The sequence below is a fragment of the Eptatretus burgeri genome, chromosome 2, assembly GCF_056783735.1.
Source record: "Eptatretus burgeri isolate ZD-2024b chromosome 2, Ebu_testis_v1, whole genome shotgun sequence".
Lineage (NCBI taxonomy): Eukaryota > Metazoa > Chordata > Myxini > Myxiniformes > Myxinidae > Eptatretus > Eptatretus burgeri.
Genome location: NC_140962.1, coordinates 91,115,041 through 91,142,540, shown reverse-complemented (window position 1 = coordinate 91,142,540; position 27,500 = coordinate 91,115,041). Strand labels below are relative to the sequence as shown.

The 27,500-nt window shown below is 41.8% G+C and overlaps 1 protein-coding gene and 1 pseudogene across 1 annotated transcript in view; one reads left to right on the top strand and one right to left on the bottom strand.

The window, feature by feature from the left end:
* LOC147032553 (uncharacterized) overlaps window positions 1–2,050 on the top strand; it is a 2,461-nt pseudogene extending 411 nt beyond the window's left edge.
* The window catches only part of LOC147032552 (sodium- and chloride-dependent GABA transporter 3-like), a 199,351-nt gene that overhangs the window by 157,635 nt on the left and 14,216 nt on the right, over window positions 1–27,500 (bottom strand). The window contains 1 exon segment of the mRNA XM_085870296.1: window positions 6,528–6,736. Within this exon segment, the coding sequence (XP_085726422.1) occupies window positions 6,528–6,736 (209 nt within the window).

Here is a 27,500-nt window from a genome sequence, read left to right as displayed (position 1 = left end):
AGGTATGTGTAAACTCGTCCACCATGCATTGATAATGACTTTAAAATTAACTTATGTAACGTTAGATTGGACATGTGAATGATGCATCATTCATGATGATGATGATGATGATTTGGTGGAAGACTAAGTTAGTGACTTTGTATCATGTTCAACTTGCTGTCGTAGCTCAATTTTACTGTAATTTTGGAATCATGGTTATTCAGGGAATTATAACCGTCAATGATTTGATATTAAACTTAAAGCCATTATTGGAAGGGGTGAACATAGACTACAGGAACTTTTGCAAATCTGTTAACTGGGGATCAGCGAAGCAGGTGCATACAACAGCCTTCCCTTCCATGTGTGTTTCATTCAAATTCACCTCATATCTCTTTGTAGCCTCTATAGTGAGGCTATATATACATTTATGATATTGGAAGTATAAATTTCATCGAAAAAAAAAAAAAGTGAGAAAATATTCGCTTGGTTACAAAGAAATCCTACGTAAACAAACATGGAAATACTGTTGTTTGAATCCACATCGTTGGTCCCTCTCTCACAAATGCGCAAAAATTACTTATGTCCACTCCTCCTATAGCATGCTGGCTTGTATTGTAAGCAAAGGAGAGAATGAAAAGATTTGTTGGGAGAAATTACAACACAAAGTCCATTTCATCTAATTTCAGCCAGTTTTCCAGAAATTTATGGAAAATGTTGACTTTCTAAATGCCTGTCTAATAAAAGCCATTTGGACTATATTCTGGCTACAAAAGAGGTGTTTTGAGATAAAATTTTACAACACAATATCTATTATCTAATATTGTAATGTTACATTTTAAATAAATAAACAATCCAATTGCATTCTCTTTGGTTGTCTTTGCATCTTCTATCATTTAATCAATGCAAATACAGGAACAGACATGAACATACTGGATAACCAACCAAGTGACTTACACGGAGGACAGCCAAGCCAAAAGCGTGTGCTTCGTTCAGATGGCAAGGACAGCCAACGAGAGTGGAGAAAACGTCACATGTTTCCAGAGGAATGCATAATTTGCCACTCAAACAAGTACAAACATAATAATATAACTGGTAAAAGGTCAATTGTAAGGTTAGTCAAATGTGAGCTTATTTGTGGTGGGCAGCTCCTGGAAGCTGCAAAGCAAAAGGAAGACATTGCATTTCTACAGCAGATACAGGGTGAAGATTTGGTAGCCCATGAGTTGCAGTACCATCGTGACTGTCAGAGAGCCTACACAAGGTTCCTGAGTAAGCCGTGTAAGCCTTTGACACCCAGAGTGGCGACATGAATACTTTCATTGTATTCAGTGAAGAAACGGTGAAAAAAAAGATTATTTCAAAATAAAGAAATCTTGACTTTGTTAAGATTAAACCGTATATTTATCCACGCGATCAAAGAGGTTGAAAATGTCGTTGCTCCTTATAGGACCTGGAATTTAAAGACACATCTGCAAAGAACATTCCCGCAACTTGTGTTTGTCACGCGCGTCAATAGAAGCATGAGTGACATTGTCTTCAGTGAAGGACTTTTGTGCAGAAGACCTAGCCCAGGAACTTGTTGATGACACTGACACTACTTCTGCAGAAAGTTCAACAGATGATGCAGAACCAATTGAAAGAGGTAGCAATGGATCCCAGCCAAACAGTCTGCAAATGTTATTTAATGCTGCCTTAACATTGAAGTTATCAATTGACAACAAGAACCTCACAATCCCATGGCCACCTGTGGCAGATGACTTGACGCTGGATAAAGTTAAGACCCTTGTCCAATACCAATTGTTCAACTTCCTAGCGTGGGTGGTTGGTGGTTCAGACAGCCCCGAAGAATAGTTACAGCAGACACTGAAAAATAACTCCTGTCAATCGCCAAATATATCATCAGTTTGGCAAAGAAAGGGAAAAACCGATGCCAAAGCATTATGCCCTTGCCACTGCAGTGCGCCATCTGACAGGATCAGCACAAGTGCTTGGTCTCCTCAATGGACTAGGGCATAGCATTGCACACTCACATATTTGTGTATGCAGTGATCCTGATGTACAATACCCATAAAATAATACAAGGAAGATGATTATACAGATTTAAATACTTTGCATTATACTAACATTTTTTTCTGTGTGAACACAACAAAATATTATGCAGTATATGTATGTCATATTTGTGTTTACATGTACTGGAAGATAATTCTCTCACTGGGGTCTCTCATGTCCTGGGTCTTAACACCTGCAAAGTGATATTGAGATGGATAAAGATTAGTATGTGAAACTTACAGTTCTTCAACATTACACCAGTGTACATTTAATTTTTCAATAAAACAAAATGAGGTTAGAATATTGAGAGCTTGGAACTATGGTAATATTTTACCAACATAAACTTTTTCATTTAGCCAGAGAAAATTAATATCACATCATACATTTGGAGTATCATTTGTTGATGGGTTATCATTAAATCTAAAACATCTGTTCCAGTCAGGACTTTTCCCAATTTCCCTGCATCTTTTTCTCTCGGTGTTGGTGTTGTGTGTGGTTTAGTTTGTGGTTTGTTTCAGTTTGTGTGGGTGCTTATGGCTCAAACGAGATTAAGTGCATAAATGTTAATAATAATAATAATATATTATCATTAATACTCTTAGTATGATTATTATTATTATAAATGCACGTTATAAATTTATGAAGCCCAACAGATAATAACATGTTCACTGAACAATCTGATAAAAGCCACGAAGCCATCATACACTTCATGTACCATTTGTTAATATGCATTTTAATCAACTGCTTGTTATAAATTTCTGAGCACCCCTTGTGCGTGAGGACATGGATATTATTAATTAGTGACACATTTCTTACAAACCCATTAAAGTTTTAAGTTGCCCCCATCATTGTTGCATGAAAATTGAAAATTAAACGCATATATACTGCATGCCCTTTGGCCTACTGTTTGTGGTTTGTGGTGAGGATGTTGGTCGTGGAGAGATTCACTTACCTTGGTAGTGATATTCATGTCTCTGTCGGCTGTGAGTCAGAGGTCAATAGACGTCTGAGTCGGGCCTGGGGAGTCATGGATTCACTGGATAATGGGGTGTGGCACTGCCGGTACCTGTGCGGGAGGACGAAAGTCAGTCTTCAGGTCCTTGGTGCTTCCAGTCTTCCTCTATGGATGCGAGACTTGGACTCTGACCAAGGATCTGAGATGGAGACTTAATTCCTTTGGTACCAGGTCTCTTCAGAGAATCCTTGGCTATCGCTGGTCAGACTTTGTGTCCAACTAGCTGTTGCTAAGAGAGACTCAAATGAGATTTGTTACCTGCATAGTCCGTGAGCGCCAGCTGTGGCTGTATGGACATGTGGCTCGTTTTCCTGACACTGATCCTGCTCACCAGATTCTCTCAGCGAGGGAGTCTCGTGAGTGGAGGAGGCCAATGGGCTGACCACGTTCCTCGTGGTTGCAGCAGGTTGATCGGCATCTCAAGGAGATGGGGGTGGGCCAGGCATCTGCCTGGGGGATGGCCAGATGGAGGCCCCTGGAATACCGGCAGAAAGTGGACACAGTGATGCGCTGCTCTGGCGCATGCTCCCATACCTGACCTGATGTATGAAAATATAAATGAATATATAAATATATAAATAACGGCACTCACAGCCCGTAGCCAACATCGCCCATTCCCACCACCCTCCCTCCTCTCAAACATGAAAAATAGTAAATATCATCATTTTAAAGTTACCCTGTGCATTCACAAGCAGTGCCGGATTTGTGGTGGTGGAGGTGCTTTCTGCCATGAATGATGAAGTCGCACAGTGGTTTTCAACATTTTTCACTGATGGCACCCTAAACTCTCATACATCTGATTCCGTGGCACCCCGATTCATAATCTTGGATTTGTATTGTTGCCTTAAGAACACTGCAGGCTCCATGAGTTAAATTATTGGATAAAATACATAATTTCAGGAGCGTTTTTGCAGCTTTCATGAACACCAATGGTCAGGATCGCATCCAGATAAAGAAATATTACCTCAACATTACCTTCACAACAACAACAACAACAACAACAACAACAACAATCGCTTCAGGGAAAGAAATTGTTCGAGGCCTGAGGCCTATACATGCAATGGCCTTCTCAAGGCCCGTGTTCGCTATTGGCTGTAACCTATCGAGATATATATATATATATATATATATATATATATATATATATATATATATATATATATATATATATATATATATATATATATATATATATATATTTTTTTTTTTTTTTTTTGATAATCCTTGTTTTACGCCGATGGGAAAACTGAAACAGAAGGAATAACGATTGTGAATACTGTATAACACTTCTGTAAATGACTTGGGCCGACGTGGCTTCACTTAATCCTGGATGAGCCATTAGGTGGTGGAGGCCCATGGGCACGTGCTGGGTGGTGGAGGCCCCTGGGCACGTGTTGGGTGGTGGAGGCCCCTGGGCACGTGTTGTGTTGGGTGGTGGAGTCCCCTGGGCACGTGTTGTGTTGGGTGGTGGAGGCCCCTGGGCACGTGTTGTGTTGGGTGGTGGAGGCTCCTGGGCACGTGTTGTGTTGGGTGGTGGAGGCCCCTGGGCACGTGTTGTGTTGGGTGGTGGAGGCCCCTGGGCACGTGTTGTGTTGGGTGGTGGAGGCCCATGGGCACGTGTTGGGTGGTGGAGGCCCCTGGGCACGTGTTGGGTGGTGGAGGCCCCTGGGCACGTGTTGGGTGGTGGAGGCCCCTGGGCACGTGTTGGGTGGTGGAGGCCCCTGGGCACGTGTTGGGTGGTGGAGGCCCCTGGGCACGTGTTGGGTGGTGGAGGCCCCTGGGCACGTGTTGGGTGGTGGAGGCCCCTGGGCACGTGTTGGGTGGTGGAGGCCCCTGGGCACGTGTTGGGTGGTGGAGGCCCCTGGGCACGTGTTGGGTGGTGGAGGCCCCTGGGCACGTGTTGGGTGGTGGAGGCCCCTGGGCACGTGTTGGGTGGTGGAGGCCCCTGGGCACGTGTTGGGTCGTGGAGGCCCATGGGCACGTGTTGGGTCGTGGAGGCCCATGGGCACGTGTTGGGTCGTGGAGGCCCATGGGCACGTGTTGGGTCGTGGAGGCCCATGGGCACGTGTTGGGTCGTGGAGGCCCATGGGCACGTGTTGGGTCGTGGAGGCCCATGGGCACGTGTTGGGTGGTGGGTGCACCTGGGCACGTGTTGGGTGGTGGGTGCACCTGGGCACGTGTTGGGTAAATCCGGCCCTGTTCACAAGCATCCGATATGACATCCCATCAATGTTAAGAAGCACCCAAACCAGACACGAAAGTCTGCCTGAATGTTGGGAATAACGGCATCACCCTTCCAATTCCAGACATTTATTAAATCAATCACCAAACCTGCCATGTTCACACGAGGTAATTCCGCAAGGTTCAAAGTCCAATCACTGACAGGAATGACTGGAGAGGTCGGGTGGAAGCCATCCATATCCAGGAGGGTCCATATCGTAGGGAGTTTTTACAGTACAGGCTGAAAGATGTCAACATTTTGGACAAGTTGATCAGAAAGTTCTCCAAATCTTTTGTTGTGCAGATGCACACGCCTTTCTTTAAGGTACTTTCAAAGTATTTTCGGCTTCTTTTAGAAGCTTTGTGAGCCATTTTAAGTCACATCCTGAACTGACAGGCACAGTATACGTTCCCTGTCCCATGACTTTGTTGCGAGGGGTTTCTGTGCATGCACATCGAGCATGTTGGGGCAGATTACATCATTTTGAAAGTCACGTATTGGTAATAGAATCAGCAAGTGAAGCCAGTCAGAAAGAGTTTGGATAGCAGAGGCTATGGATTGCACTCCCCTATATGAGGCTTTTTTTATAGAGATTGAGCTGCTCATTTCTCCATCTCACCCCAGTCATCACTTTTCCTTTTGAAATTTGTCTATTTATGACCATATTAATTCAATGAACCTACTAGTCATCCTTTCATACAAACAAATAATACATTATACTCTGCACCAATTATTCTTTTGAAACCTTGCATCATCATCATTTAATCAAAGCACCATACTCTTGACAAAGCATCAGTGCTGCCAAAGCAATCTCTTTGTAAGCAAGAGTTGTTTGCTGTTTGCTGTTGCCTTTCCAGCAGTCAGTCTGGGCAGGAAGTAGTAATTTGTTCACAATTCTGGTGATAACTCACGTACTTGCCAGAAAAAACACCATGGGATATTTAACATCCACCAGCTAATGCCAACAGACGGGATATCAAGCTAAACGTCCACTCAAGGGACATGTACTTTTTGATGGAATGTCCTGCTTGCGAAGCACCAATTTGACATTGTATAGTCAGGTGGGGAATCGAACCCTGGCTAGACAGCTCAAAACAAGCATACATAATACCTCTGAGCTGACAAGTCAGTCCCACCTGACTATCCCGATCAAGAGGTGAGCAACGTGAAGTTTTTTCAAAGTGACATATGACCTTGTAAAACGTGATCATGAAAAGGAACCAAATATAAATTGCGACAGATGTTGCACACACAGCACCTTACCTCCACCATTACGATAGCACAGGTATGGGAAACGCCAAACATTTCCCAAACCAATGATTTCTCCAGCGACGGACAGAAAAAACTCTATCTTATTGCTCCATTGACCACGCTTTTGGGCCTGTGGCCTTTCTCTGTGACCTGGCGCAGGAGTGCTGATCTTGACAAGCGACATGGAGTTTGCGGCATGAGACATATCTTCAATGGCGTGGCTGAAAAATATGGGATTAGATTTGGTTCAGCTCTGCAAAGATGTCTCAGTCCGATTTACAGTACATCTCCATTGCTTTAATTTCAATTGTTTCAACGGCAAAACACTTTGAGAACAGAAAACTTCACAACTTGGTCCATGAATCGTGACCCCTTACCAAAATGAAGGTGGATGCTTTGAGCCTGTCCTGGAAGGACTCCATTCCACATATGTAGATACCAATCAACGACGCACGCACGCACGCACACACGCACGCACACACACTGTGAGACATGGTGGGTCTCTATTTCACCTCCTAAAACCCACCCACCACAATCATGTTAGTGCAGCAGATAACTGCAAGAATACTTCGGTTTGTGATGCAAGCATGAAATTTGGCACAAATACTCTTTGAGGTCCACTTTTTTCAAAAAAGGCGATGGCCACACAAAATTCCAAGATGGCGACCATTTTTCAAGATGGCGACCATTTTTCAAGATGGCGGCCATATGCACAGAAAATTCCTCTTCTGTAGCTAAATATTTGAAACAAAACACAACATTAAGGGTGTAAACCAAAGTTTTTTGTGTCTAAGATTTTAGCATGATTATCCTTTGTAATGCAACAGCTCACAGCATGGTTGTAACAAAGATGGCATCCAAGATGTCTGCCGCAAAACCAAAACAATGCTCATATTTCAGGAAATAATAGACATACTCATAATTTTTGGATCTATACTTAGGTTTTTGGGATCAACTAATTAGGTGGATGTGGTTTTAGATTCCTAGTTCCCATGCATACTGCTGAAACAAAGATGGGAGTCCAAGATGGCTGCCACAATAGCTATAAACCATTGTTCACGAACTAGTGTTTGGAACAAAATCAAGATTTTTTTTTTGAGGTTTACTAACTTGACAGATATGGTTCAGATATGGACAGAAAAATTCTTCCCATTTTACAAAGGGAAAATCAACCATGGACGGTTAGTCATCATAGGAGATGCTGAGGCCATGCTCATGCAGCATTTCTACCAGGCTTCTCTGCCTGGTTTTGGCAAAGATAGAGAGACCCACGTACATTGGGAATGGTGTTTCTCTGTCTTTGGAGTGTCTGTGTGTTGCTGCTCCCTCTTTGTATCGGGAATAGCAGTTATACTGTAGCAGCTGGGAAATGGCCTGGTCAGACTTTGAAGCCCCAAATCTCAGCTGTGATTTGATGTCTGCTCCATGTTCAACCATCCTGATGAATTGAAGGAGAATGGGTGGTATAGCATCTTTAACACAGCCTTCAGGAAATGTGCCATCAAATCTTGATTGATGGTCTAGTATGTGTCGTCTCAAGATTTTTGCAGCTTAAGCCATCACAAGTACATCAGAGTATTCTGATGCTTTTGATAGTGACAAAGCCACATCTTTCTGGAATGCTAAAAGCACACCTCTTCCCCTTTTGTGAGCTTCAAGCTCAGGGATTTCAGCCAATAATTTATCCTTTCATCAGGTGGTATTGACAGTGGGAGTATCAACATCCAGTTGTGCCAGACGTTGTTGGTATAACTGGTAAATATCTGCAAGGGGGAAGAGTGTGGGACCGTCTGAATTCAGACTGGTTTCAACAATGTAATTCACCAATTCTGAAAGAACCAGTGGGTACACATCTGGTTCCTCCTTTGTTTGATGTGAGTCTTTCTCAAGACTTCTGAGATGGTATCTCTCCCTGTTGTACAGAGCAGTGAGACAGGCACAATGGTATTTTAGTTCCTGGGCAATGGCATCTCCACCACCCAGTTTTGCTAACAACGTGCCATCATTCAGTGTTTGAGCACACTCGTGCAGCCTCTTGTCCAAGTTCATGGTCATAACTTGCTGAAGGTCAGATTCAGGTGGTCTTTTCACCCATAATACATACTTGACCATCATGGCTAGTTCGTCGCTGCTTCACATGCCCTTCATCTGTTTCACTACCACGAGAGTCGGATCGACGTTTCTTGGCACGATCGAGTTTAGTGTTATTAAATAACAACCGACAACTCATGTGGTACTTTGCCTCATTCCTTCTCAGCGTTGCCTCTATACCTCCACCCTCATTCAGTCTAGCTGGGTCTAAAATCAATGGGAGTGCACTGATCTCATTGAATAGAGGTATATTGGTCGCTATCATAGTATACCCATCATGTTCTGGGACATGATGGGTATACTAGGCTTCATTCAGGTATACTAGGGTATACTAGGCTTCAGGGCTTCATTCTTTTTGTCTTTTTGGCAAAGACAGCATCTAGTCCAGTCTGTTTGCCTCTTGGCTAAAATTGGATTCACATCTGCCATTTTGATTAAGGCCGAGGGTTTATCCTTTTACCACCTTAATCAACGCACATTCCTGTATGGGATAAGACTAGGTTCGGGTGACCTACACCTAGCCCGATCATTCATCCAGTGTCATTTAAGTCCCGTGTGATCTGTACACCATTCGGGTAAGTACATGAGCAAGTCATGTATAGCCCCCTTACCCTTGGCTCGGCTCTCCCATGCTGGCACACCCTGTCAATTCAGGCACGGCTATTTAACTAAATCTAGTAACTACAAACTACTGTTTACTAGCTACTGGATATGGGGCTGTTAGACAGCATTTGCGACACTAAACTAAACTACAACTACTAGTCTATTACTATAGCATTAGTCAAGCTAGATCAGATGACACTGAACTCCATGCCGAGTTACACAGCAGTGACGTCACCAGTATGCCCTGGTTGTGCGCATGCATCACTTTAATAATTATGCTAAGCTTTCCTCCACCCTCTAAAATGCAATCTGACAAAATAAGTAATAATTCTAATGAAATCCATTATCTTTGTTACCTATTTGCCGACATATAATACTTAGTATTTCTCTGTTTATTCATTGATGAAATATTTTTAAGTTTTATGGCAGCCATCTTGAACGCCATCTTTGTTGTGACAGGTAATTTTGCAATATATGACAAACAAGTGAACATTTATGCAATAAATCAGAAATAAAAGTATTTTACCACTAAATTTTGTGAAATGATAAATGATTATTACCAGCTTGATTTTTCTGGAGATACGGCTTAGCAGCCATCTGTAAATGGCAGCCATTTTAATTTTCAGCAAGAGCAATATTTTTGCATAAAAAGTGATCCTTGGAGACTAGAGATCATTTATGTTAAATTTCATGCTTGCATCATAAGATATTCTGATGAAAATAAGAAAATATCGTCAGCACAGTTCCTGAAATATTAGGATCTATAGATTTCATGGCTGCCATCTTGGACGGCATCTTTGCTTTGACCATTTGATTATGTACTAGAGCCCAGACAACATTCCTATTCGATTCTTTGACCCCTAAAACCTAGGTATATGCTCAAAATATTGTCTTTAATCCAAATACTTGCTTTAGGAATAATACTTTTCAATTTGGATGGTGGCCATCTTGGAAAATGGTCGCCATCTTGATTTTTTTCGTGGCCAGCGCGATTTTTTAAAACAGTAGACCAAAGAGAGTATTTGTGCCAAATTTCATGCTTGCATCACAAACTGAAGTATTCTAGGGGTATTTTGCAGTTATCTGCTGCACTATGTGGAGATAGCCGGCAACAACAGCAACTTGCACATATGTGCCCACGCATGCACACCGAGACCTGGGGCGGAAGCATTCAAAACCAGCACCTCGTACATGCAGCGAACTTTACACCCCACCATTCGGTTCCAAATTTAATTCGTACATGCTATAGTCCCCTCAACAGGGGGGAAAAATGGGGGACCAGAGGGAGGGTTGGGAGAGAAAAGGGGGAGGGAGAGAGAGAGAGAGAGAGAGAGAGAGAGAGAGAGAGAGAGAGAGAGAGAGAGAGAGAGAGATAGAGAGAGAGAGAGAGAGAGAGAGAGAGAGAGATGAGTGGAGTCAGGGTCAGAAAGAGGGATGGGGTGGGAGAGAGGGGGTAGGGTTGGGAGGGAGAGGGGTGAGGAATTCCAGCAGATGTGACTCCCAGTTTATCGTCCAACTGCGAGACGACACACAGTGATGAATCACCCGGCCTGTGAAACACTGTGAGGACAGTTTAGAGCTGGGTTGGGATTCAAATCCAGGCTACACAGAGTGAGCATGCATACCTCTTGGCTTTCCTGCCGTGATGTGGCGATTCCTTACTTCACAACTGAAAAGATTTTTTTTTTCTCATTGTGATATGATTTATTTTGCCTTCCTACTTCCAGTATAGAACCACGGTATCACAATTGAAAGTTGAAGAACGTGCCAAGTGGCTTTAACACACGATGCATGAAACGTTTGAAGAAACTTTTAAAAGTGAAACGTTTAATTTTTATTTGTATTTATCTTTGCCAAAGTGATGGGTCGTATCACGGAAGAACAAAAATGGGAAACGTCGTGGAAAATAAAATTTCACATTTTCAGCGAGGCAGCCACCGCCTGTTGCATCGCAGAACAACACGTGGCCAACACAGGAGAGTAGCCATGAAGTTTGTTCAAGTCGATCTATATACAGTATTCAGTGACAGTACGAATATTGTCAAGTGCTGGCTTAAGCACTCCAACAAAACGGTTGATAAGAAACGGCTCCCTTGGCACCTGATTAGCAATCACCGACCGTCATGTTCAACATACACCTCCTGGAGACACCCAAAATGTCACACATGTCCAAATTGGACAAATGAACACTTTTCTAGGAGTCGGAACTGCTTGTAAGTTCGATTCTGGAGCTTAAATTTTGTAATTCTCCTTAGTTTAAGAGATACTCGTGGTGATCGCATGTTCACAAATGAGACAAAGCAATGAACACTGACATCTCCGGGCGTTTATAAGCATCGCAACGTACCCAGCGACTCGTAGCTATGATGAACAGGCATTCGATAATAAGAGTGAGGAAAGTGGAAGAAAAAAAATACTTTACCATTAAGAAATCACCTGTTCCAAGTCAATGCATTGTGGAGCAGGCCAAAAAACATGGCGGCTTCAGACCCCCAGTAAGGTTACCGAGCATACGCCTTAAGACCTCATAGAGAGTTGTGACCGAGGATGTGCCTAATAAAGGATATAATTAAATAAGGCTGTTAATTATCTTCAAAGGGGTTTTTTAATTAACCCAATCATCCAATTTTCAGCCATGCACTTCCTTGGGGTTTTCTTAGTATGCCTGCAAAGTTTCAGGCTGCTCGGTTTATGGTTTTGGAGTTATGGAGGAGACACACTGACACACACACACAAACACACATTGACATTTATTTATGTAGATTTCACAAGATGCAGATGTGAAGTCAGCAACTTTTCCTTGCAAAAGGAAAAGTTGCTCACTTAATGTTGCTTAATTTAGGGTCAACCCACCCTAAGTGAAATGGGTAGATCTCACCCTGAAAGCACCACATTCCACCACAAGCACCACAGCAACAATTACTTTGGACAAGTTGAATTGGTTCAGAACGTTAAAAAAAAATTTCTGGTGTGGATAATGCTTCGGCCGTTCGGATCCGACGAATTACCCCATTGTACCGCAATGTAAGAACTTTAAAGGTCCACTGCCCTTGAAAAAGCCTCAATTAATTTTTTTTTATAATATATTGTTTTTTATGTCCTCTTTTAACGAGTTAGGCCTAACCAAAGGCAAAAGGAAAACAACTGTCAGTTATTGTTCGCCGAAAAATGTGAAGTTTTGTCAAAAAAATATTAACCCTTTGGCCGCCGACAAACTTCCGCTTGCAACAATGAAGCCTTCATTGCGGTAGTTTGTCACTAGGGGAATTGTTCAAGTTTTTCGGTGCACAATTGTTTTCCTTTGGTCAAATGGTTATCAAAAGACATGAAAATAACTTTATATTATAAAGAATAATATTAATTGAGGCTTTTTAAGGGCAGTGGAACATAAAATTTGTTACAAGCTGCTTCAAACACTGGTGTGCTAAATTGTTTTTATTTTCTAAAATAAGGGTGATGTCCAAAGCTGTGATATCCACATACAATTTGTGTGGAAAGAATGGGAAGAGACCTTTCCGGAACCTGAATTTTTATAAAGTTGTTAGAGGTAATGAATTCTGCTAAATGACAGTTTATAATGTGCATGACTTGAGCGTAATTCACATTGCAAGGTTTGTTTGATGATCATAAAGCCCAATATATACGAAGTGGCAATTCTTATTATTCTTCAGACAGTACCATGGCCAGTCAGCCAACAGCAATGGAGGCGGATGTGGACACTGCCATATCACAACATTTGAAATATGCCCCTGATCAGCATAGAGGTGCAGGCAGGAACAAGCCCTCATGTAATAATAACGAGTAACAGCAACACACTGTGCCAGCCATCCACGTCATTGATTATTACGAATTTGGAGCATAGTTAATTGTAATGTTGTATGTTGGAAACCCAGCCTAAGTTTACATTGTGAAAATATTTACATGCACTTTTATGCATAATTAAGTTATTTTATTTCCTTGTGAAATTAAGATTGAAAACACCCAACAAATTAATTTTTTTGTGCTTTGAAATTATTTATGCGAGATGCATTCAAAATTGTGTTCTCATACTTAATGATGTTAGATTTATATTTTTTCTTTGTATGAATACACACACATAGATATATATTTGGTCTCATTGATTTGCCTGATTGTAATTCAGTTTTATATAATTATATGCACTGTTCATATCATGTCAAGTATCATCTGTTTAAGTCTTTTTGCACCTCATTCTATTGATGCCCACTGTGGGACATAAGTGAAAATATTTCTCAATTATATATATATATCATGGAGAAATGATATCAGAAAGGTGTTTGACTTCCCAAGTCAGACCCATATTGTACTCTTTTACCAGTCATTGCTGAATTTCCACCTGTTGAATGTCAACTATTATGTCGTATAGCAAAATTTATATGTGGTTCTTCGTCTTCTCATAATTCTTACCTGAGGTTGCTTAATTATGAATCTTGCAACAATGGGTATGTCATCAGTAGCTAAAACTTTTAATTACATTTTACATAAATGCAAGTTATCGGTCAATACCTTTTATATGTATGTCAATACCTTTTATATGTATGCCCATAATGTATGCAAGCATAGAATTATCAGCAGTTTTACTAACACTGCATGATGATGTTGTTGTACTTAAAGGTGCCTTTGTGCAGTCAATTCTATTTGAGAGAGAAGCTCCACAGTTCCTCTCTGGAGCAGAACTTTCTGAATTTGAATTGTTAACTATGCTTTGCACAAAGTGAATTTGTCAAAAAGGTATTTATGACTTTTACCCATGTGGTATTTCTTTTGATTCCCCATTTTTAGTATATGTTTCTCAATTGCAATGGTATCTACTTTTATTGATTGTACGTTTTTATTTGAGTGTGCTTTTTTGGTACGAATAAAGATATTATTATTGTTAATACTGCTTGTATATTTTTGCCGCAATCATGCTCTGCGTGATATGTGATAATAAATGATTATGAATTATAGTTGTTTTCAAGTTGTGGTCATTATGTGTTACTGTGCAACGTAATGATGTTGCAATACAACTTCAATGTTTTGATAATGGCACCGGTAGAACAGCGGTGCTCCGCTGTCCCCAGACCTATGGGTTGAGGGCTCCATCAAGCTGGAAGCTGATGGAGCATTACCTTTGGAATCAGCTGATGGAAGCTGATGGAGCAGAGAAAACATTACCTCAACGTGTTTTGACTTATGAGTAACTTACAAGTAACGTGTGTCGACGTGTGTCAACGATCGCATAACGTGCCTACAACTTATAACCAGCGTATGCGGAACGTGTGTATCATACGCTGGCATACGTCGAAAATTTTTCAGCATGCTTAAAATTTGTCGATGTACTCGGCGTACTACGACGTATGCCAGCATGCATCAGCATGCTCTTAACGTATACAAAACTTACCCATAACGTATTCGACGTGTGCCAGCGTATTCGGCAAATTTTTCATACGTCGGCATACGCTGGCTAAAACGTCAAGATGTGGCAGCGGCTTGACACTTCGATGTCGAGTGCGGTTATGATTTGAATCGTCGAGCCGCAGCCTTTTAATAGGCTATGCCAAGTGATCGTCGGCGATAAGCTGCCGTGCACTATGCATAAGTTAGACTATCGTTGGGCATAGGTTATGAACGCCAACAACACGCTAAACGTTCGTTGGTATAAGTTATCTATATGTTATCGAAACGTTCTGTGTACGTTACTAATACGTTATGCATATGTCCAACTCGTTATAAATACGCCCAAAACTGGAAAAAAAACATCAATAGTTCAGCGTACGCCAGCGTTTTACATACATTTTGATACGTTGCTATACGCTGGCTAAAACGTCAAGGTGCGACAGCGGCTTTATTTACGTAATAAAGCCACGTACCAAGTTTCACTTGAATGTGTTAATAGGTATGGAAAAAAGGTCTAAAATACGGGATGGACGGATGGACAGACAGACAGACAGCAAACATAGTACTTGCTGGTGAAACCGGGAGAAGACTAATAAAAATGCTCCAGCTCCCCTCCCCCCTAACGGGCGGATGGTGGGGGGGGGGGGGTGGTAGGTGATTTTTTTTTTCTTTGTGTCAACGACCTGTTCTTGGGTAAGACCAACATGTAAGCAAAATTTTGTGGAGATCGGGCTGGCCATGTCTTTTTCCTATGATTTGCATTTGTACATCCAGACATACATACATACATACATACATACATACATATAATTGCTTTATTTAATATAGAGTAGTGGGATTATGGGAGAAAAATAATAAAATTTCTGGTCTATTTTTTGAACAGTTATATTAACCGCTTTGGTAAATATGGCTGTCATGCATAAAACTCCCACTGAAACTACAAATAATTAAAGGAGGGAACTGCACACACCAGATGTGAATCAACGAATAAGCAAACTGAAAGGATGAATTTGGACAGTATGCACCTTGACTCTGAACGTTTGGCTAATGTCCCATTTCGAACTCGTGTGTGTCAAAAAAACAAGTAACTCGGGGGGGAGCACTCGGGAGAGTGCAAAACCTCCGCCGCCAATACTGCTGGGTCACTCAAGTGAACCTTATATCTTATTCATTAAATATGATGTCAACAGTGCTGACAGTTATAGTTCATTTCTCCAACATTTTTTGGGGGGGGGGGTGGAAATCACTTAAAACATGTAGAAATGCAAAAAAAAATAAAAAAAATCGAAATTTTGTTGAAAAAAAGTTGCAAAAATTTTTTTTTCTCTAACAATTTTTTGGGGGGGTTGGAAATCACTTAAAAGATGTAGAAATGCAAAAAAAAATATTTTCTCGAACAATTTTTTTGGGGGGGGCGTAACCATTTTTTTTGGGGGGGGGTTGGAAATCACTTAAAACATCTTCTTCTTCTTCTTTCGGCTGCTCCCGTTCGGGGTCGCCACAGCGGATCATCCGTATGATCCGCATTGTGATTTGGCACATGTTTTATGCCGGATGCCCTTCCTGACGCAACCCTGGTCGCCTCTTACGACACAGGGATATGGTACACCTATTTTAACCGGGGTATACACCGGCCCAGTACACTGGTACTCACTTTGCCGACCTCGGAAGGATGACAGGCTGAGTCAACCCCCTGGTGTATTAATTCAGTGGCCCAACGGGGCTTGAACTCAGGACCTTTTGGATCCCAAGCCGCTGCCCTAACCACTGTGCCAACACCAGGTAGAACATGTAGAACACTTAAAACATGTAGAAATGCAAAAAACAAAAAAATATATTCTCAATTTTTTTTTTTGGGGGGGGGGGGAACCAAATCCAAAATTTCATGGCATGATCCTTGGACCATACCTAACCCCCCCCCCCCACCAAGTTTCGTCGAAATCCGTCGAGGAGTTTTTCCGTAGTACTGTTCACAAACAAACAAACAAACAAACAGAAAGGGGTGAAAACAGTAACCTCCATCCATCTTCGAAAATAGCGGAGGTTAATTATCCAACTAACTGTGTGCCTCAATTTAGTATTTCCTTCAAGGGTTTCAAATACACTGAATCAGTCCGTGCAGGAAAGATTTGGGGTAACGAGGTCAATGTGTAAAACAAGCCCAAGTAACTAACACTGTCTATGGGCAAGAACACGCACGTACGCGCACGCACGCACGCGCACGCACGCGCACGCACACGCACGCACACGCACGCACACACACGCACACACACGCACACACACACACACACACACACACACACACACACACACACACACACAGTGGGGGATGGGTGGTGGAGGAGACCGACTCGTGGCCACAGCACACACACACAGCAAAAAAATGAAGAAAGGACAAATAATAATGGGAAGGACGAAGGGGTACAGAGTGGCAGAGGAGAAGAGGGGGGAGGGAAGGGAAAGGGGGAGGAGAATGAGGATGATGAGGAATAACATGACCTGGAAGAGGAGCTGGCTAATGAGAGAGGAGGTGAGAATGACATTTCCTGAAGAAAGACCATGACCAATCCAACTACCTAATAATAAAAGCACAAAAACACTAATCAGCAGAACAAACAAATATTTTTACAAAACAAAAAAAGAAAACCAAACTTAGCTCCCATGAAAGAAATAAACACACCGGGCCAAATTTACAAAAGGCGTTTCAGTGTTAGACGCGTGTAGAATCACTAATCCAATCGTGTGATGAAATGATCAATAAGATGATCACCTGTTCAAAGTTAGTCGCCAATCGCCAAAGAGTGAATATCTAATGTGAATCAAAACCTAATCACAAGCGTTCAAATAACAAATAAATGTTTACACATCATCGAGGGAGTGTTTAAGAGTGTCTGGAGCCTTGAAGCAAGCATTGCACAGCTTATTAAACGGTAGTTTACATGAAACATTTGCTTGAATTAGCTGAAGAGGAGGCAGAAAGGATAGCAATAGCAATAGGGCAGCTCGCCGTGCATTGAGAATATTCAAGGATAGATGCTAATCCTGTAAAGAAGTTTGACAATATCAAATTCATCCGGAGTTGCAGACTCTCAAAGGAATGATTTCGTTGGCTGCTGAATCTAGTGTAAGATGACATGGATCAACCTTCGATGAAGAGCAATGCGCTGAATACCCTCCAACAATTGTCCTTGGTGTTGCATTTCTATACAAGTGCATCATTTCAATTGGTTGTTGGAGATACTGCATGTGTGGTGTTTCACAAGCTATTTGGCTGCTTAGACACGCACAACTAATTGGCTATTTATCACCATTCGTAATTTGCTATTTAGATATGTGATAAGCTGTGTGCACACAACAATGTTTTTGTCAGCATATAAGGGTCACTAAATGCATTTTGTAAATTTGGCCTAGTGAGTTTTGCAGCATCACTGCTAATTCAGGAAAAAATAAAAACAAGAAAAAGAGCAATCAGAGATTGCAGACCCTCGCCCAGACTTGTTTTGTGTGGCGTTTGTGTAGTTTTGGTGTGGTGTATTTTGTGTGGCGTTTGTGTCGTGGTGTGTTACGTAATTAATAGGAGACATAACTAGAACTGCCACTTTACAAATGCTGGCAGTGATGACCGGGTACCAAGACGTCCCGCTTTGATGGGACACCTGACCAGGCCTGTCGCTAGGGGTGAGGGCATTTTGGTGCAATGCCCCCCCATGGCGCATCTGGTGCCCCCCCCCCACTTGTACGCCACACATTTATGCCCTGTTGCACCCTGTGAACAACTTAGTGTTTAAGTACGAGCACCCACTGTGAAGTCATTGCTGTTTAAGAGTTCACCTGTGTGAACTAAAACCCTTATTCCAGATGTTCAGTGTGGTGAATAATAAGGCCTTCTTGGATAAATTGTTCTTTAATAATATCCTTCTTTGAATAACAGTCAAGAGATAAGTGTGTGCTTGCCAGCGCATCTCCAAAAGCAATTGGCAAGACAATATAGTCCGAGCCCACAAGATTAAAGATAATAACACAAGCACCAACGCCAGCAGCCAAGACGACAGACAGCCGCAAGACCTCGTGTCGAATGTCGATGCTGTGGGTGGTTATATATATATATATATATATATATATATATATATATATATATATATATATATATATATATATATATATATATATATATATATATATATATATATATATCATGGATAATTTAGTTTTAAGGAATAGCCAATTAGAGTCTTCGATATGGAGGCCCTATTAAGCAGGTTACCTGATTGGTTGTAAGTTAGGTATAAATGTAATATAGTCATATGATAATATGAATAAGGAAAAGACATAAATTTACAGAATTTAAGATGAAATACACCGCGTGACCTTCACAACCCTCCATCTAACAAAAGTAATTTTCTTATAAAAATTAAAAAATGTGTGTTTGCAATCGTGCTTACATTTGAAATTATGCAGATAAAACCTGTTTTTGGTGCATGCATCATTTAATATATAAAACCGTCAACCGTCAAATCTGGGGAGTCGTGAGATTAGTGACACGAGCCACGAGGGACGAGTCACGGAGAGCGCTAGCTGGCAGCAGTAGAAAAAGACATGGATATACGAAAATGGCTAAGAAAAGGAAAAAGGTTGTGGTTGCGGTTGTGGTCAGCACCCGCCGTGGTCGGCTGCTTTGTTCTTCTGATGTTTAAGTTAAATGTTGTGTTTGGTGCTTTGCATATCCCATATCTAGTGCTTTGTGCATAACCTTACCTCTGTGTAATTGACTGCTTTAAATGCGGACTTTGTGGTATCTTCAGTCTGGTCGTATTTGCTGTTGATAGTTTAACGTGATGATCGCAGGTCATAGCCGACTGTATCTTATTTGAAAGTGCACTGATTCCGGTGCCAACCTCCCCCGTTTAGTCATTGTATCTCTGGTAGATTAATTTTCTAATGCCAATTCTTGACAACACCTTGTATAAGTTCACCTGAATTGGTGCCAATTGTCTCATGATTGAATATCTGCATTGTGAATGTGCCAGTTTTTTGCACTCTCCTGTATTCGAATAATTTTAGGCCAAAAACATCGGAACATATTAAATCTAGCCGAGATCAATTTGGTTAGTATGCGACGGCAACCTCAGTATAGATGCGTCAATGCTGCATGAATACAATAGCTTACCGGGTTATCAAAAATATTAAATATTATTATTTCTCCCCCCCCCCCCATCCAGTTCATATGCCCACCTTAATACCGAGCCCTGATGACGGGCATGCACCTGACCCTGACCCATGATATTTTTCATTATTATTCAATTGAATTTAGAATGGGATTAGAATAAATTCAATTCAAATCAAATGGAAGACCAAATAGGTGCAATCCTACATTGGAGAAATCAGAAGGAACCCGGACAAGCAAAAAGCAACGATGAAGCCATCAAGAGGAACCTATATAGGATTCACATTTCACCTGCTACTCCTCTACCCTCAAACCGATCCAGGCACAGGCAAGTGATCCTTATTCAACAACAACAAGAAAAAACTTTAAAAACCCAAAAACAAAAGAGAACCCAGATCAAAAAAATGAATATTTCTGGCTGCCAGGCCATGGGTCCGATGAAGTTGATATTTAAAGCAAGTATTCCACATCACGACTAAATTGTGATTGTGAAGTTTCACATCGATTGATTAAGCAGTTCCAAAACAAACATTATTTAATATTTTTCTTCAATCCAATATGGCTGCCAAACCAAGTGACCTATGACGTCATGAAACTTTTGTTCCTCATGGATAGGCGGTCATACCCATTAAGTTTCGTCTTTTTAGCCACTTCAGAGAAGAATATTTTGGAAGGTTTTTATTAGGGTACCCTGTGAGTACAGGGTACCCTCTTGTTTTTCTTCTGTTTATTATTATTACGCATTATTATTATTATTTTTCCGCCGGCATTTTGCACCCTTTTTCGCTTTAAAAATCATTTTCTCTGAGACACTAAGGCCGATCGACAGGAAATTTTCACCATATTTTGTATCTTTTTTGATAGCACAATCACGTTATAATTATGACGTCATTGGTCACGTGGTGCGGTCGCCATCTTGAAAAAAGCGATAAATTTTGGACATCTGTATCTCGGAAACCGTGCAATGGAAAAATTTTTCGTTTGATACATTTTACTAAGCTCACTATGGGGAACACGTGTGATTTTTCGTGACGTCATAGGTGAAGCGATATACCGGTGAAAATTCATCAAGTAGAATGCCGTATAGGAAAAATCTGAAATTTTTTGAGCATCATCTACGCCAAAATTCATCGTCAAAAATGTTTTTTTTGACATCATCGATGACGTAATTTGGCCGCCATCTTGTTTTTTAGTGTTTTTTTTTTTTTTTTTTTTTTTTTTTTTGTATACCTTGGTCGAGGCTCGTATGAGAGCTAACACACAACTCACAGCAAGGAGGCATGAGACAAGAGGGGTGGGAGTGGGAGGGACAAAACATTGGGGAACAGACACAGGTGAACTGTGGAAGGGAGAGGGATGGGGATGGGACGGGGAACATGGCGAGGAGAAGATGGACATTACAGGGACTTTCAGGAAGGAAAGCAGGAGAATTGAAGGAAGTGGGCTTGGGTGGATTATCGGGGGTAGAAAAGATCGAGGATTTGGATGGGGGAAGATAAGAGGTGGTGGTGAACAGCTGTTTTGAAAGCCTGGAGGGAAGAATGGGAAAGAATAGAGTGAGGAAGTTTATTCCAAAGGCGGGAAAAAGAGGAATGAAAGAGTGAAGATGAGCAGTGATTCGTGATTTTGGTAGTTTTACCAGAAGGGGTTGTTGGCGGACCTTGAGCGCCCTGTGGAAATGTGGTTGGGACAAATCGCAGAGAGAGCAGGGGGGCAAGGCTGGAGAGGAGTCGGTAGAAGACAGAAAGACCACCGACCAACCTGCGGTGATTGAGTGAGAGGCCCAAAGACTCAGCTTCATTGCGGGAGATGCCAATGATCTTAAAAGCCCTGGTTTCGACAGCGTGAAGTCGAGAAAGGTGGGAGGCAGGAGCACCAGCCCAGAGGGAGAGCAGTACTCCATCAGGCTACGGACAAAAGCTTTGTAAGTAGTCAGGAGCTCAAGAGGGCCGAGGAAGGACTTTGCACGACGGAGGATTCCCAGTCGGCGACTGGCTTTTGAGGCGAGGTTGGAAATGTGACTTTCCCAGGAAAGGTCATGGCAGATAGTGAGACCCAGAAGCTTGAAAGAAAAGACTTCTTCCAGAGGATTGTTGAGAAAGTGGATGGGGGGTTTGTAAACGGACCCTTCGAAGAGACATAGTGAGAGTGTGAGATTTGTGTGGATTGAAAGACATGTTCCACGTGTTGGACCAGTTTGTGATTTTATCCAGATCTGCAGTGAGCGAAGAAGCTGCTGCTTGCCGGTCTGAGGGATGACAGATGGTACGGCAGAGGGTGGAGTCATCGGCAAAGAGAAATAGAGGATTTTCCAGAGAGTCCGAGAGATCATTGATGAAAACCAGAAAAAGAACAGGGCCCAGAACGCTACCTTGAGGGAACTCCAGCCTGCACAGGAAGAGGATGAAAGAACTCCATTTTGGGCCACACGTTGACTGCGACAGGAGAGGAAGTCTGCGAGCCATGAGTGGAGATGGCCTTGAATACCATGGGAAGAGAGTTTGGTGAGTAGGGCAGGGTGCCAGACTGTGTCAAAAGCACGTGATATGTCCAGGGATACGGCTCGGATTTCCTGTCTGGCATTGAGGACCTCCATCCATTGATGGGAGAGCAGTAGCAGCATATCCAGGGTAGAGTGACCTGGTCTGAAACCAAAATGATGATTGGAAATCAAGCCATTGGAGAAGAGGAAGGATTTCATGTCTGAAGCAATGATGGATTCCATAACCTTGCTGATGATTGGGAGAAGGCTGATTGGTCTGTAGTTACAGGGATCTGTTTTTGCACCTTTTTATGCAGGGCAGTGATGTTAGCAGATTTCCAAGCAGATGGCAGATGACCTTGGGAAAATGAGAGGGTGAATAGAACAGAGAGAGGGTGAGCAAGAGCAGAAGAGCAGGCTTTGAGGACACGTGGGCTGATGCCGTCTGGACCGGTTGCAGAATCTGACTCGAGGTTTGAAAGCAAGCTCTCCACCTTGTCAGGAGAAAAGGATACAGAGTCCAGGGACAGTTGGGTGCGACTGGGTAAAGTGGGTAGAGATAGTGATGGGTTTGGGACACAAGATTTAGCTGCAAACACCGAGTTTAGACATTCAGCTTTATCACGTGTGGAATCAGCAGTGCGGCCATTTGAGGTAAGGGAGGGGATGGAGGGGGAACATACACCAGAAACAGATTTGATTAAACGCCACCAGGATTTTGAGGAGGGAGAGAGGTTTGAGAGTTCAGACTTGAGATGAGAAAGATGTTGTTTTCTGGCTCTCCTGAGGGTAGATACACACTTGTTCCGAAGTTTGTGGAAAGAACTGAGATTGCCCTCAGTTGGGGTTGCTTTCCATGAGGCAAAGGCAAGTTGTTTCAGGACAACTGCCTCACCACAAGCTTCAGTAGACGAAGGGCGGGGAGGAAGGGTAAGACAACTGAACACGAGAGGGGATAAATCTGTGCATGAGGGAGAGCAAGTTTCTTTGAAAGAATTCCCAGGATGAGTTGATGTTTGAGAAAGTAGTGATAGGAGACCAGTCTGTAAGTTTGATGGCTGCTCGGAGACCCTGCCAGTCGGCTTGAGTGAAATGCCAGACTCGACGGCGGTGAGGTGGTTCTCTGATGACAGCCAGAGAGATGTCCACTTTAACAAGGACGTGGTCAGAAGAACCAATTGGAGCGAAGGAAGAGCAGCAGATATTGTCAGGGAAATTTGTCAAAATCAGATCCAGAAGAGATGGAGTACCATTGGTTGAGATCCGGGTCGGGAAGTTGACCGATTGAGTCAGTCCCAATGAGTCACAGAAAGTGTTTTTTTTTTTTTTTTTTATCTTCTTCTCCAGAAGGGCTGGACAGATTGAGGCGAGACTTTACAGGTACATTCCCCAAGAGGTCCTTTCTCAAGTTTGTTAATTTCTTGTTGACAGGTCACATGGTTTGGTGGCCATCTTGAAAAAAACCTTAAAACCTTCAAACATCTTCTTCTCCAGAAGCGCTGGTCCAATGAAGGTGAGATTTCAGAACTATATTCGTGACATGCATGCGATGCAAGTTTGTTAATTTCGAAGTGATAGGTCACATGGTTTGGCCGCCATGTTGGATTTAAGAAAAATATTAAATAATGTTTTCTCTGGAATTTCATAAGCCATCGAAGCGAAAATTTGCAAGTGCCTTCCTCCCTCAAGTCTGCATACATGGTAAAAAAAATTTTTACCTCAGAAGTCACATGGTTTGGCGGCCATCTTGGATAGAAAAATAGACCTTATCCGATTTACACGAAACTTCACACACTTGTTCGGGTCGATGATGGAAAGCAGAATTTAAATTTATGATATCATAGGTCACAAGGTTCAGCAGCCATCTTGGATTGAAAATGAATAAATTTTTTAAATCTTCTTCTCCAGAAGGGCAAGACAGATTAAGACAAAACTTCACACATATATTCCCCATGAGGTCCTTTCTCAATTTGTTAATTTCTTCTTGATTGGTCACATGGTTTGGTGGCCATCTTGAAAAAACCCTAAAACCTTCAAACATCTTCTCCAGAAGCGCTGGTCCGATGAAGGGGAGATTTCAGAACTATATTCGGGACACATAGGCAATATAAGTTTGTTAATTTCGAATTGATAAGTCACACGGTTTGGCCGCCATGTTGCATTTAAGAAAAATATTAAATAATGTTTTCTCTGGAACCGCTTAACCTAATGAATCGAAAGTTTGCAATTATCATCTACCATCGTGTGTGCACGCGTGGTAAAAATTCTGACGTCACATGTCACATGGTTTGGCGGCCATCTTGGATAGAAAAACGCACCTTTACCGATTAACACGAAACTTCACAAACATGTTCCAATACCCAGTTGGAAGCAGAATATAAATTTGTGATGTCATAGGTCACATGGTTCGTCAGCCATCTTGGATTGAAAAATAATATCTTTAAATGTCTTTTTCTCTGAAACGACTGAACAGATCCAGGCGAAACTCCACCACTATGACCGCCTCTCCATGACAAATAAAAAGTTCTCACCCCCTTTTGAGGTACGACAACGTTTAGCAGCCATAGTGGATTGAAGGAAAAATATTAATTAATGTTTACTCTGGAACTACTGCATCAATAAATGTGAAACATCACCTTTATGGTGGAACAGTCATGCGGAATGAGGGTTTGAAATTTCAACAGGATCGGGCCCAGGGTTTGGCAGCCATGTTGGTTTTAAGAAAATATTAAATAATGTTTTCTCTGGAACTGCTTAACCTAGTGAAGCGAAAATTTGCAGTTATCGTCTCCATTCATGCTTGCACATGTGGTTAAAATTATGACATCACAAGTCACATGGTTTGGCCGCCATCTTGGATTGAAGGATAAATATTAATTAATGTTTACTCTGTAACCGCTGCTTCTATATATACGAAACTTCAAATTTGTAATTTAGCCGACATGCGAAACAAAAGTTTAAAATTTCAACCTGATCGGTCACACGGTTTGGCAGCCAGAATTATTTAATTATTTGAATCTGTTCGGCAGTAATAAGGAAATTGAACGCTTTGTGCTGCCCGGTTCATAACTCGTCTGTTCCGCGCCGTCTCGAAGCAGGCCTGTGTTTGTATCAGCATTAAATAATGTTTTCTCTGGCACCGCTTATCCGATAAATGCGAAACTTTGCGACTATGATTTAAGTCTCATGTTGTATCAGTTGTGTCAAAGGCGGACGAAGTGGGTACCCGGTCATCACTGCCAGCAGTTATAAAGTGGCAGTTCTAGTTTTATTTTATTTTTTGTGAGTAATATGGCTGCCGAATCACATCACCGATGACAAAATCAAAACATTTTCTACGGACCATTTTATCCATAAATAACCCTCAAACTGATCAGATGTAGCGTTCTACGTATGCAATTTCGACATCATAAAGAAGATGCCTATGACGTCATTTTTTTTTAAATCACATTTATTCCCCATGAGAAGTACTTACCATGTGCCAAGAAAAAAAAAATTTTCCTTGGTGCAGTTTCAGAGATAGAGGTCCAAAGTTTTAAAGTTTTTCCAACATGACTGCCATGCCACGTGACCTATGACGTCACAATTATCATTAAAACATTCCATGCATAAAGCTCGTATTATTTATTCCCTTGTTGACGCAAAGGTAGCAGAGCCGGGTAAGTCCTATATGGGGTCGTATTTGATACGCGAGGTAGGCATTTCGACTTTCCCCATGCAGTTTTTCTTAAATTTGTGTTAACATTCCATCAAAATCACTTTATCCATTCAATATCACTTTATGAAGCTCTAACTGATAATTACCTCCACCAACTGAAGGTGGACGGAGGTTATGTTTTCACCCCCGTCTGTTTGTTTGTGAAGAAAATATCTCAAAAATTTGTGGACGCATTCGGATGAAACGTGGTGTGCAGTTTGGGTGTGTAACAAGGAAGAATTGATTCGATTTTGGTGAAGATCTGACTCCAGATCAGAGGATGTTTAAGTGATTACTGACCATTGAGTGATCGGGCTAAAACGATACAAAGCACGATATCTGAAAATGTTATGGATGGAGTCAGATGAAACTTGATGGATGAGTTGGTTAGGTGACAAGAACAAGCAGATTAAATTTTAGTTCAGGTCCGAATACAGATCCAGCCCATCAGTGGGATGGCATAAACTAATCAGCCTGCTGAAAGTGTACACTCTTCCGAGTGCCTTCCAGTTTAAAATACTTTGACTTTTAATTTATCTTAAGTTGTAAAAAAAAAAAAAGTGTTGTAATGAAATGGTTATACAGTAGGTCTATACACAGTCATGCTCTTTTGTAATTAATTTCTCTTCCCACTACATTTCAAGGTTGGTTGTGGGGGGGGGTAGGGGTAGGGGTAGGGGAAGTTTCTACTACTCGAATGTCCTGGAGGCTGTTAAACTAAAATCCAGCTCTGGGTGTCAGTACCCAGTGATTTTGGACAAAATAACACAGAAATCAAGAAAATGACCAAATATCAAGACCTCAAGAATGAAGTGAAAATATTCTGGAAACAGTAGAGCATCAAAATTGTCCCAGTGACGTGAATGATGGAGAAGAACCTCACAAAGATCCCACAAACCATTTCTGGGAACATTACCGCAAACAAACTACAGTTGGAGGCTGTCCAGGGCTCAGTGACGATTTTGAAAAGAGACCTGGGAACAAAACTCTGGCGTAGCCCGTGAATGACGATCCTTCACCGAAACGAAAGTGGATATTTGGAGTCCTGGTAGGACTCTGTTCCACCTTCTGAAACCAAAATTATGGAAATAATAATCAATGACACAAACACACACACACACACACACACACACACACACACACACACACACACACACACACACACACACACACACACACACACATACACATACACACACCTCTCAAGGGTAAAACATCTCCGTTTTGAATCGGGCAATACTTTGAATAGGGTAAATGTTTGAATAGGGTAAAGGTTCGAATAGGGTAAAGGTTCGAATAGGGTAAAGGTTCGAATAGGGTAAAGGTTCGAATAGGGTAAAGGTTCGAATGGGGTAAAGGTTTGAATGGGGTAAAGGTTTGAATGGGGTAAAGGTTTGAATGGGGTGATGGTTTGAATAGTGTAATGCTTTGAATTGGGTCAAGCTTTGAATAGTGTAATGCTTTGAATACGGTAATGCTTTGAATAGGGTAATGCTTTGAAGAGGGTAATGCTTTGAATAGGGTAATGCTTTGAATTGGGTCAAGGTTTGA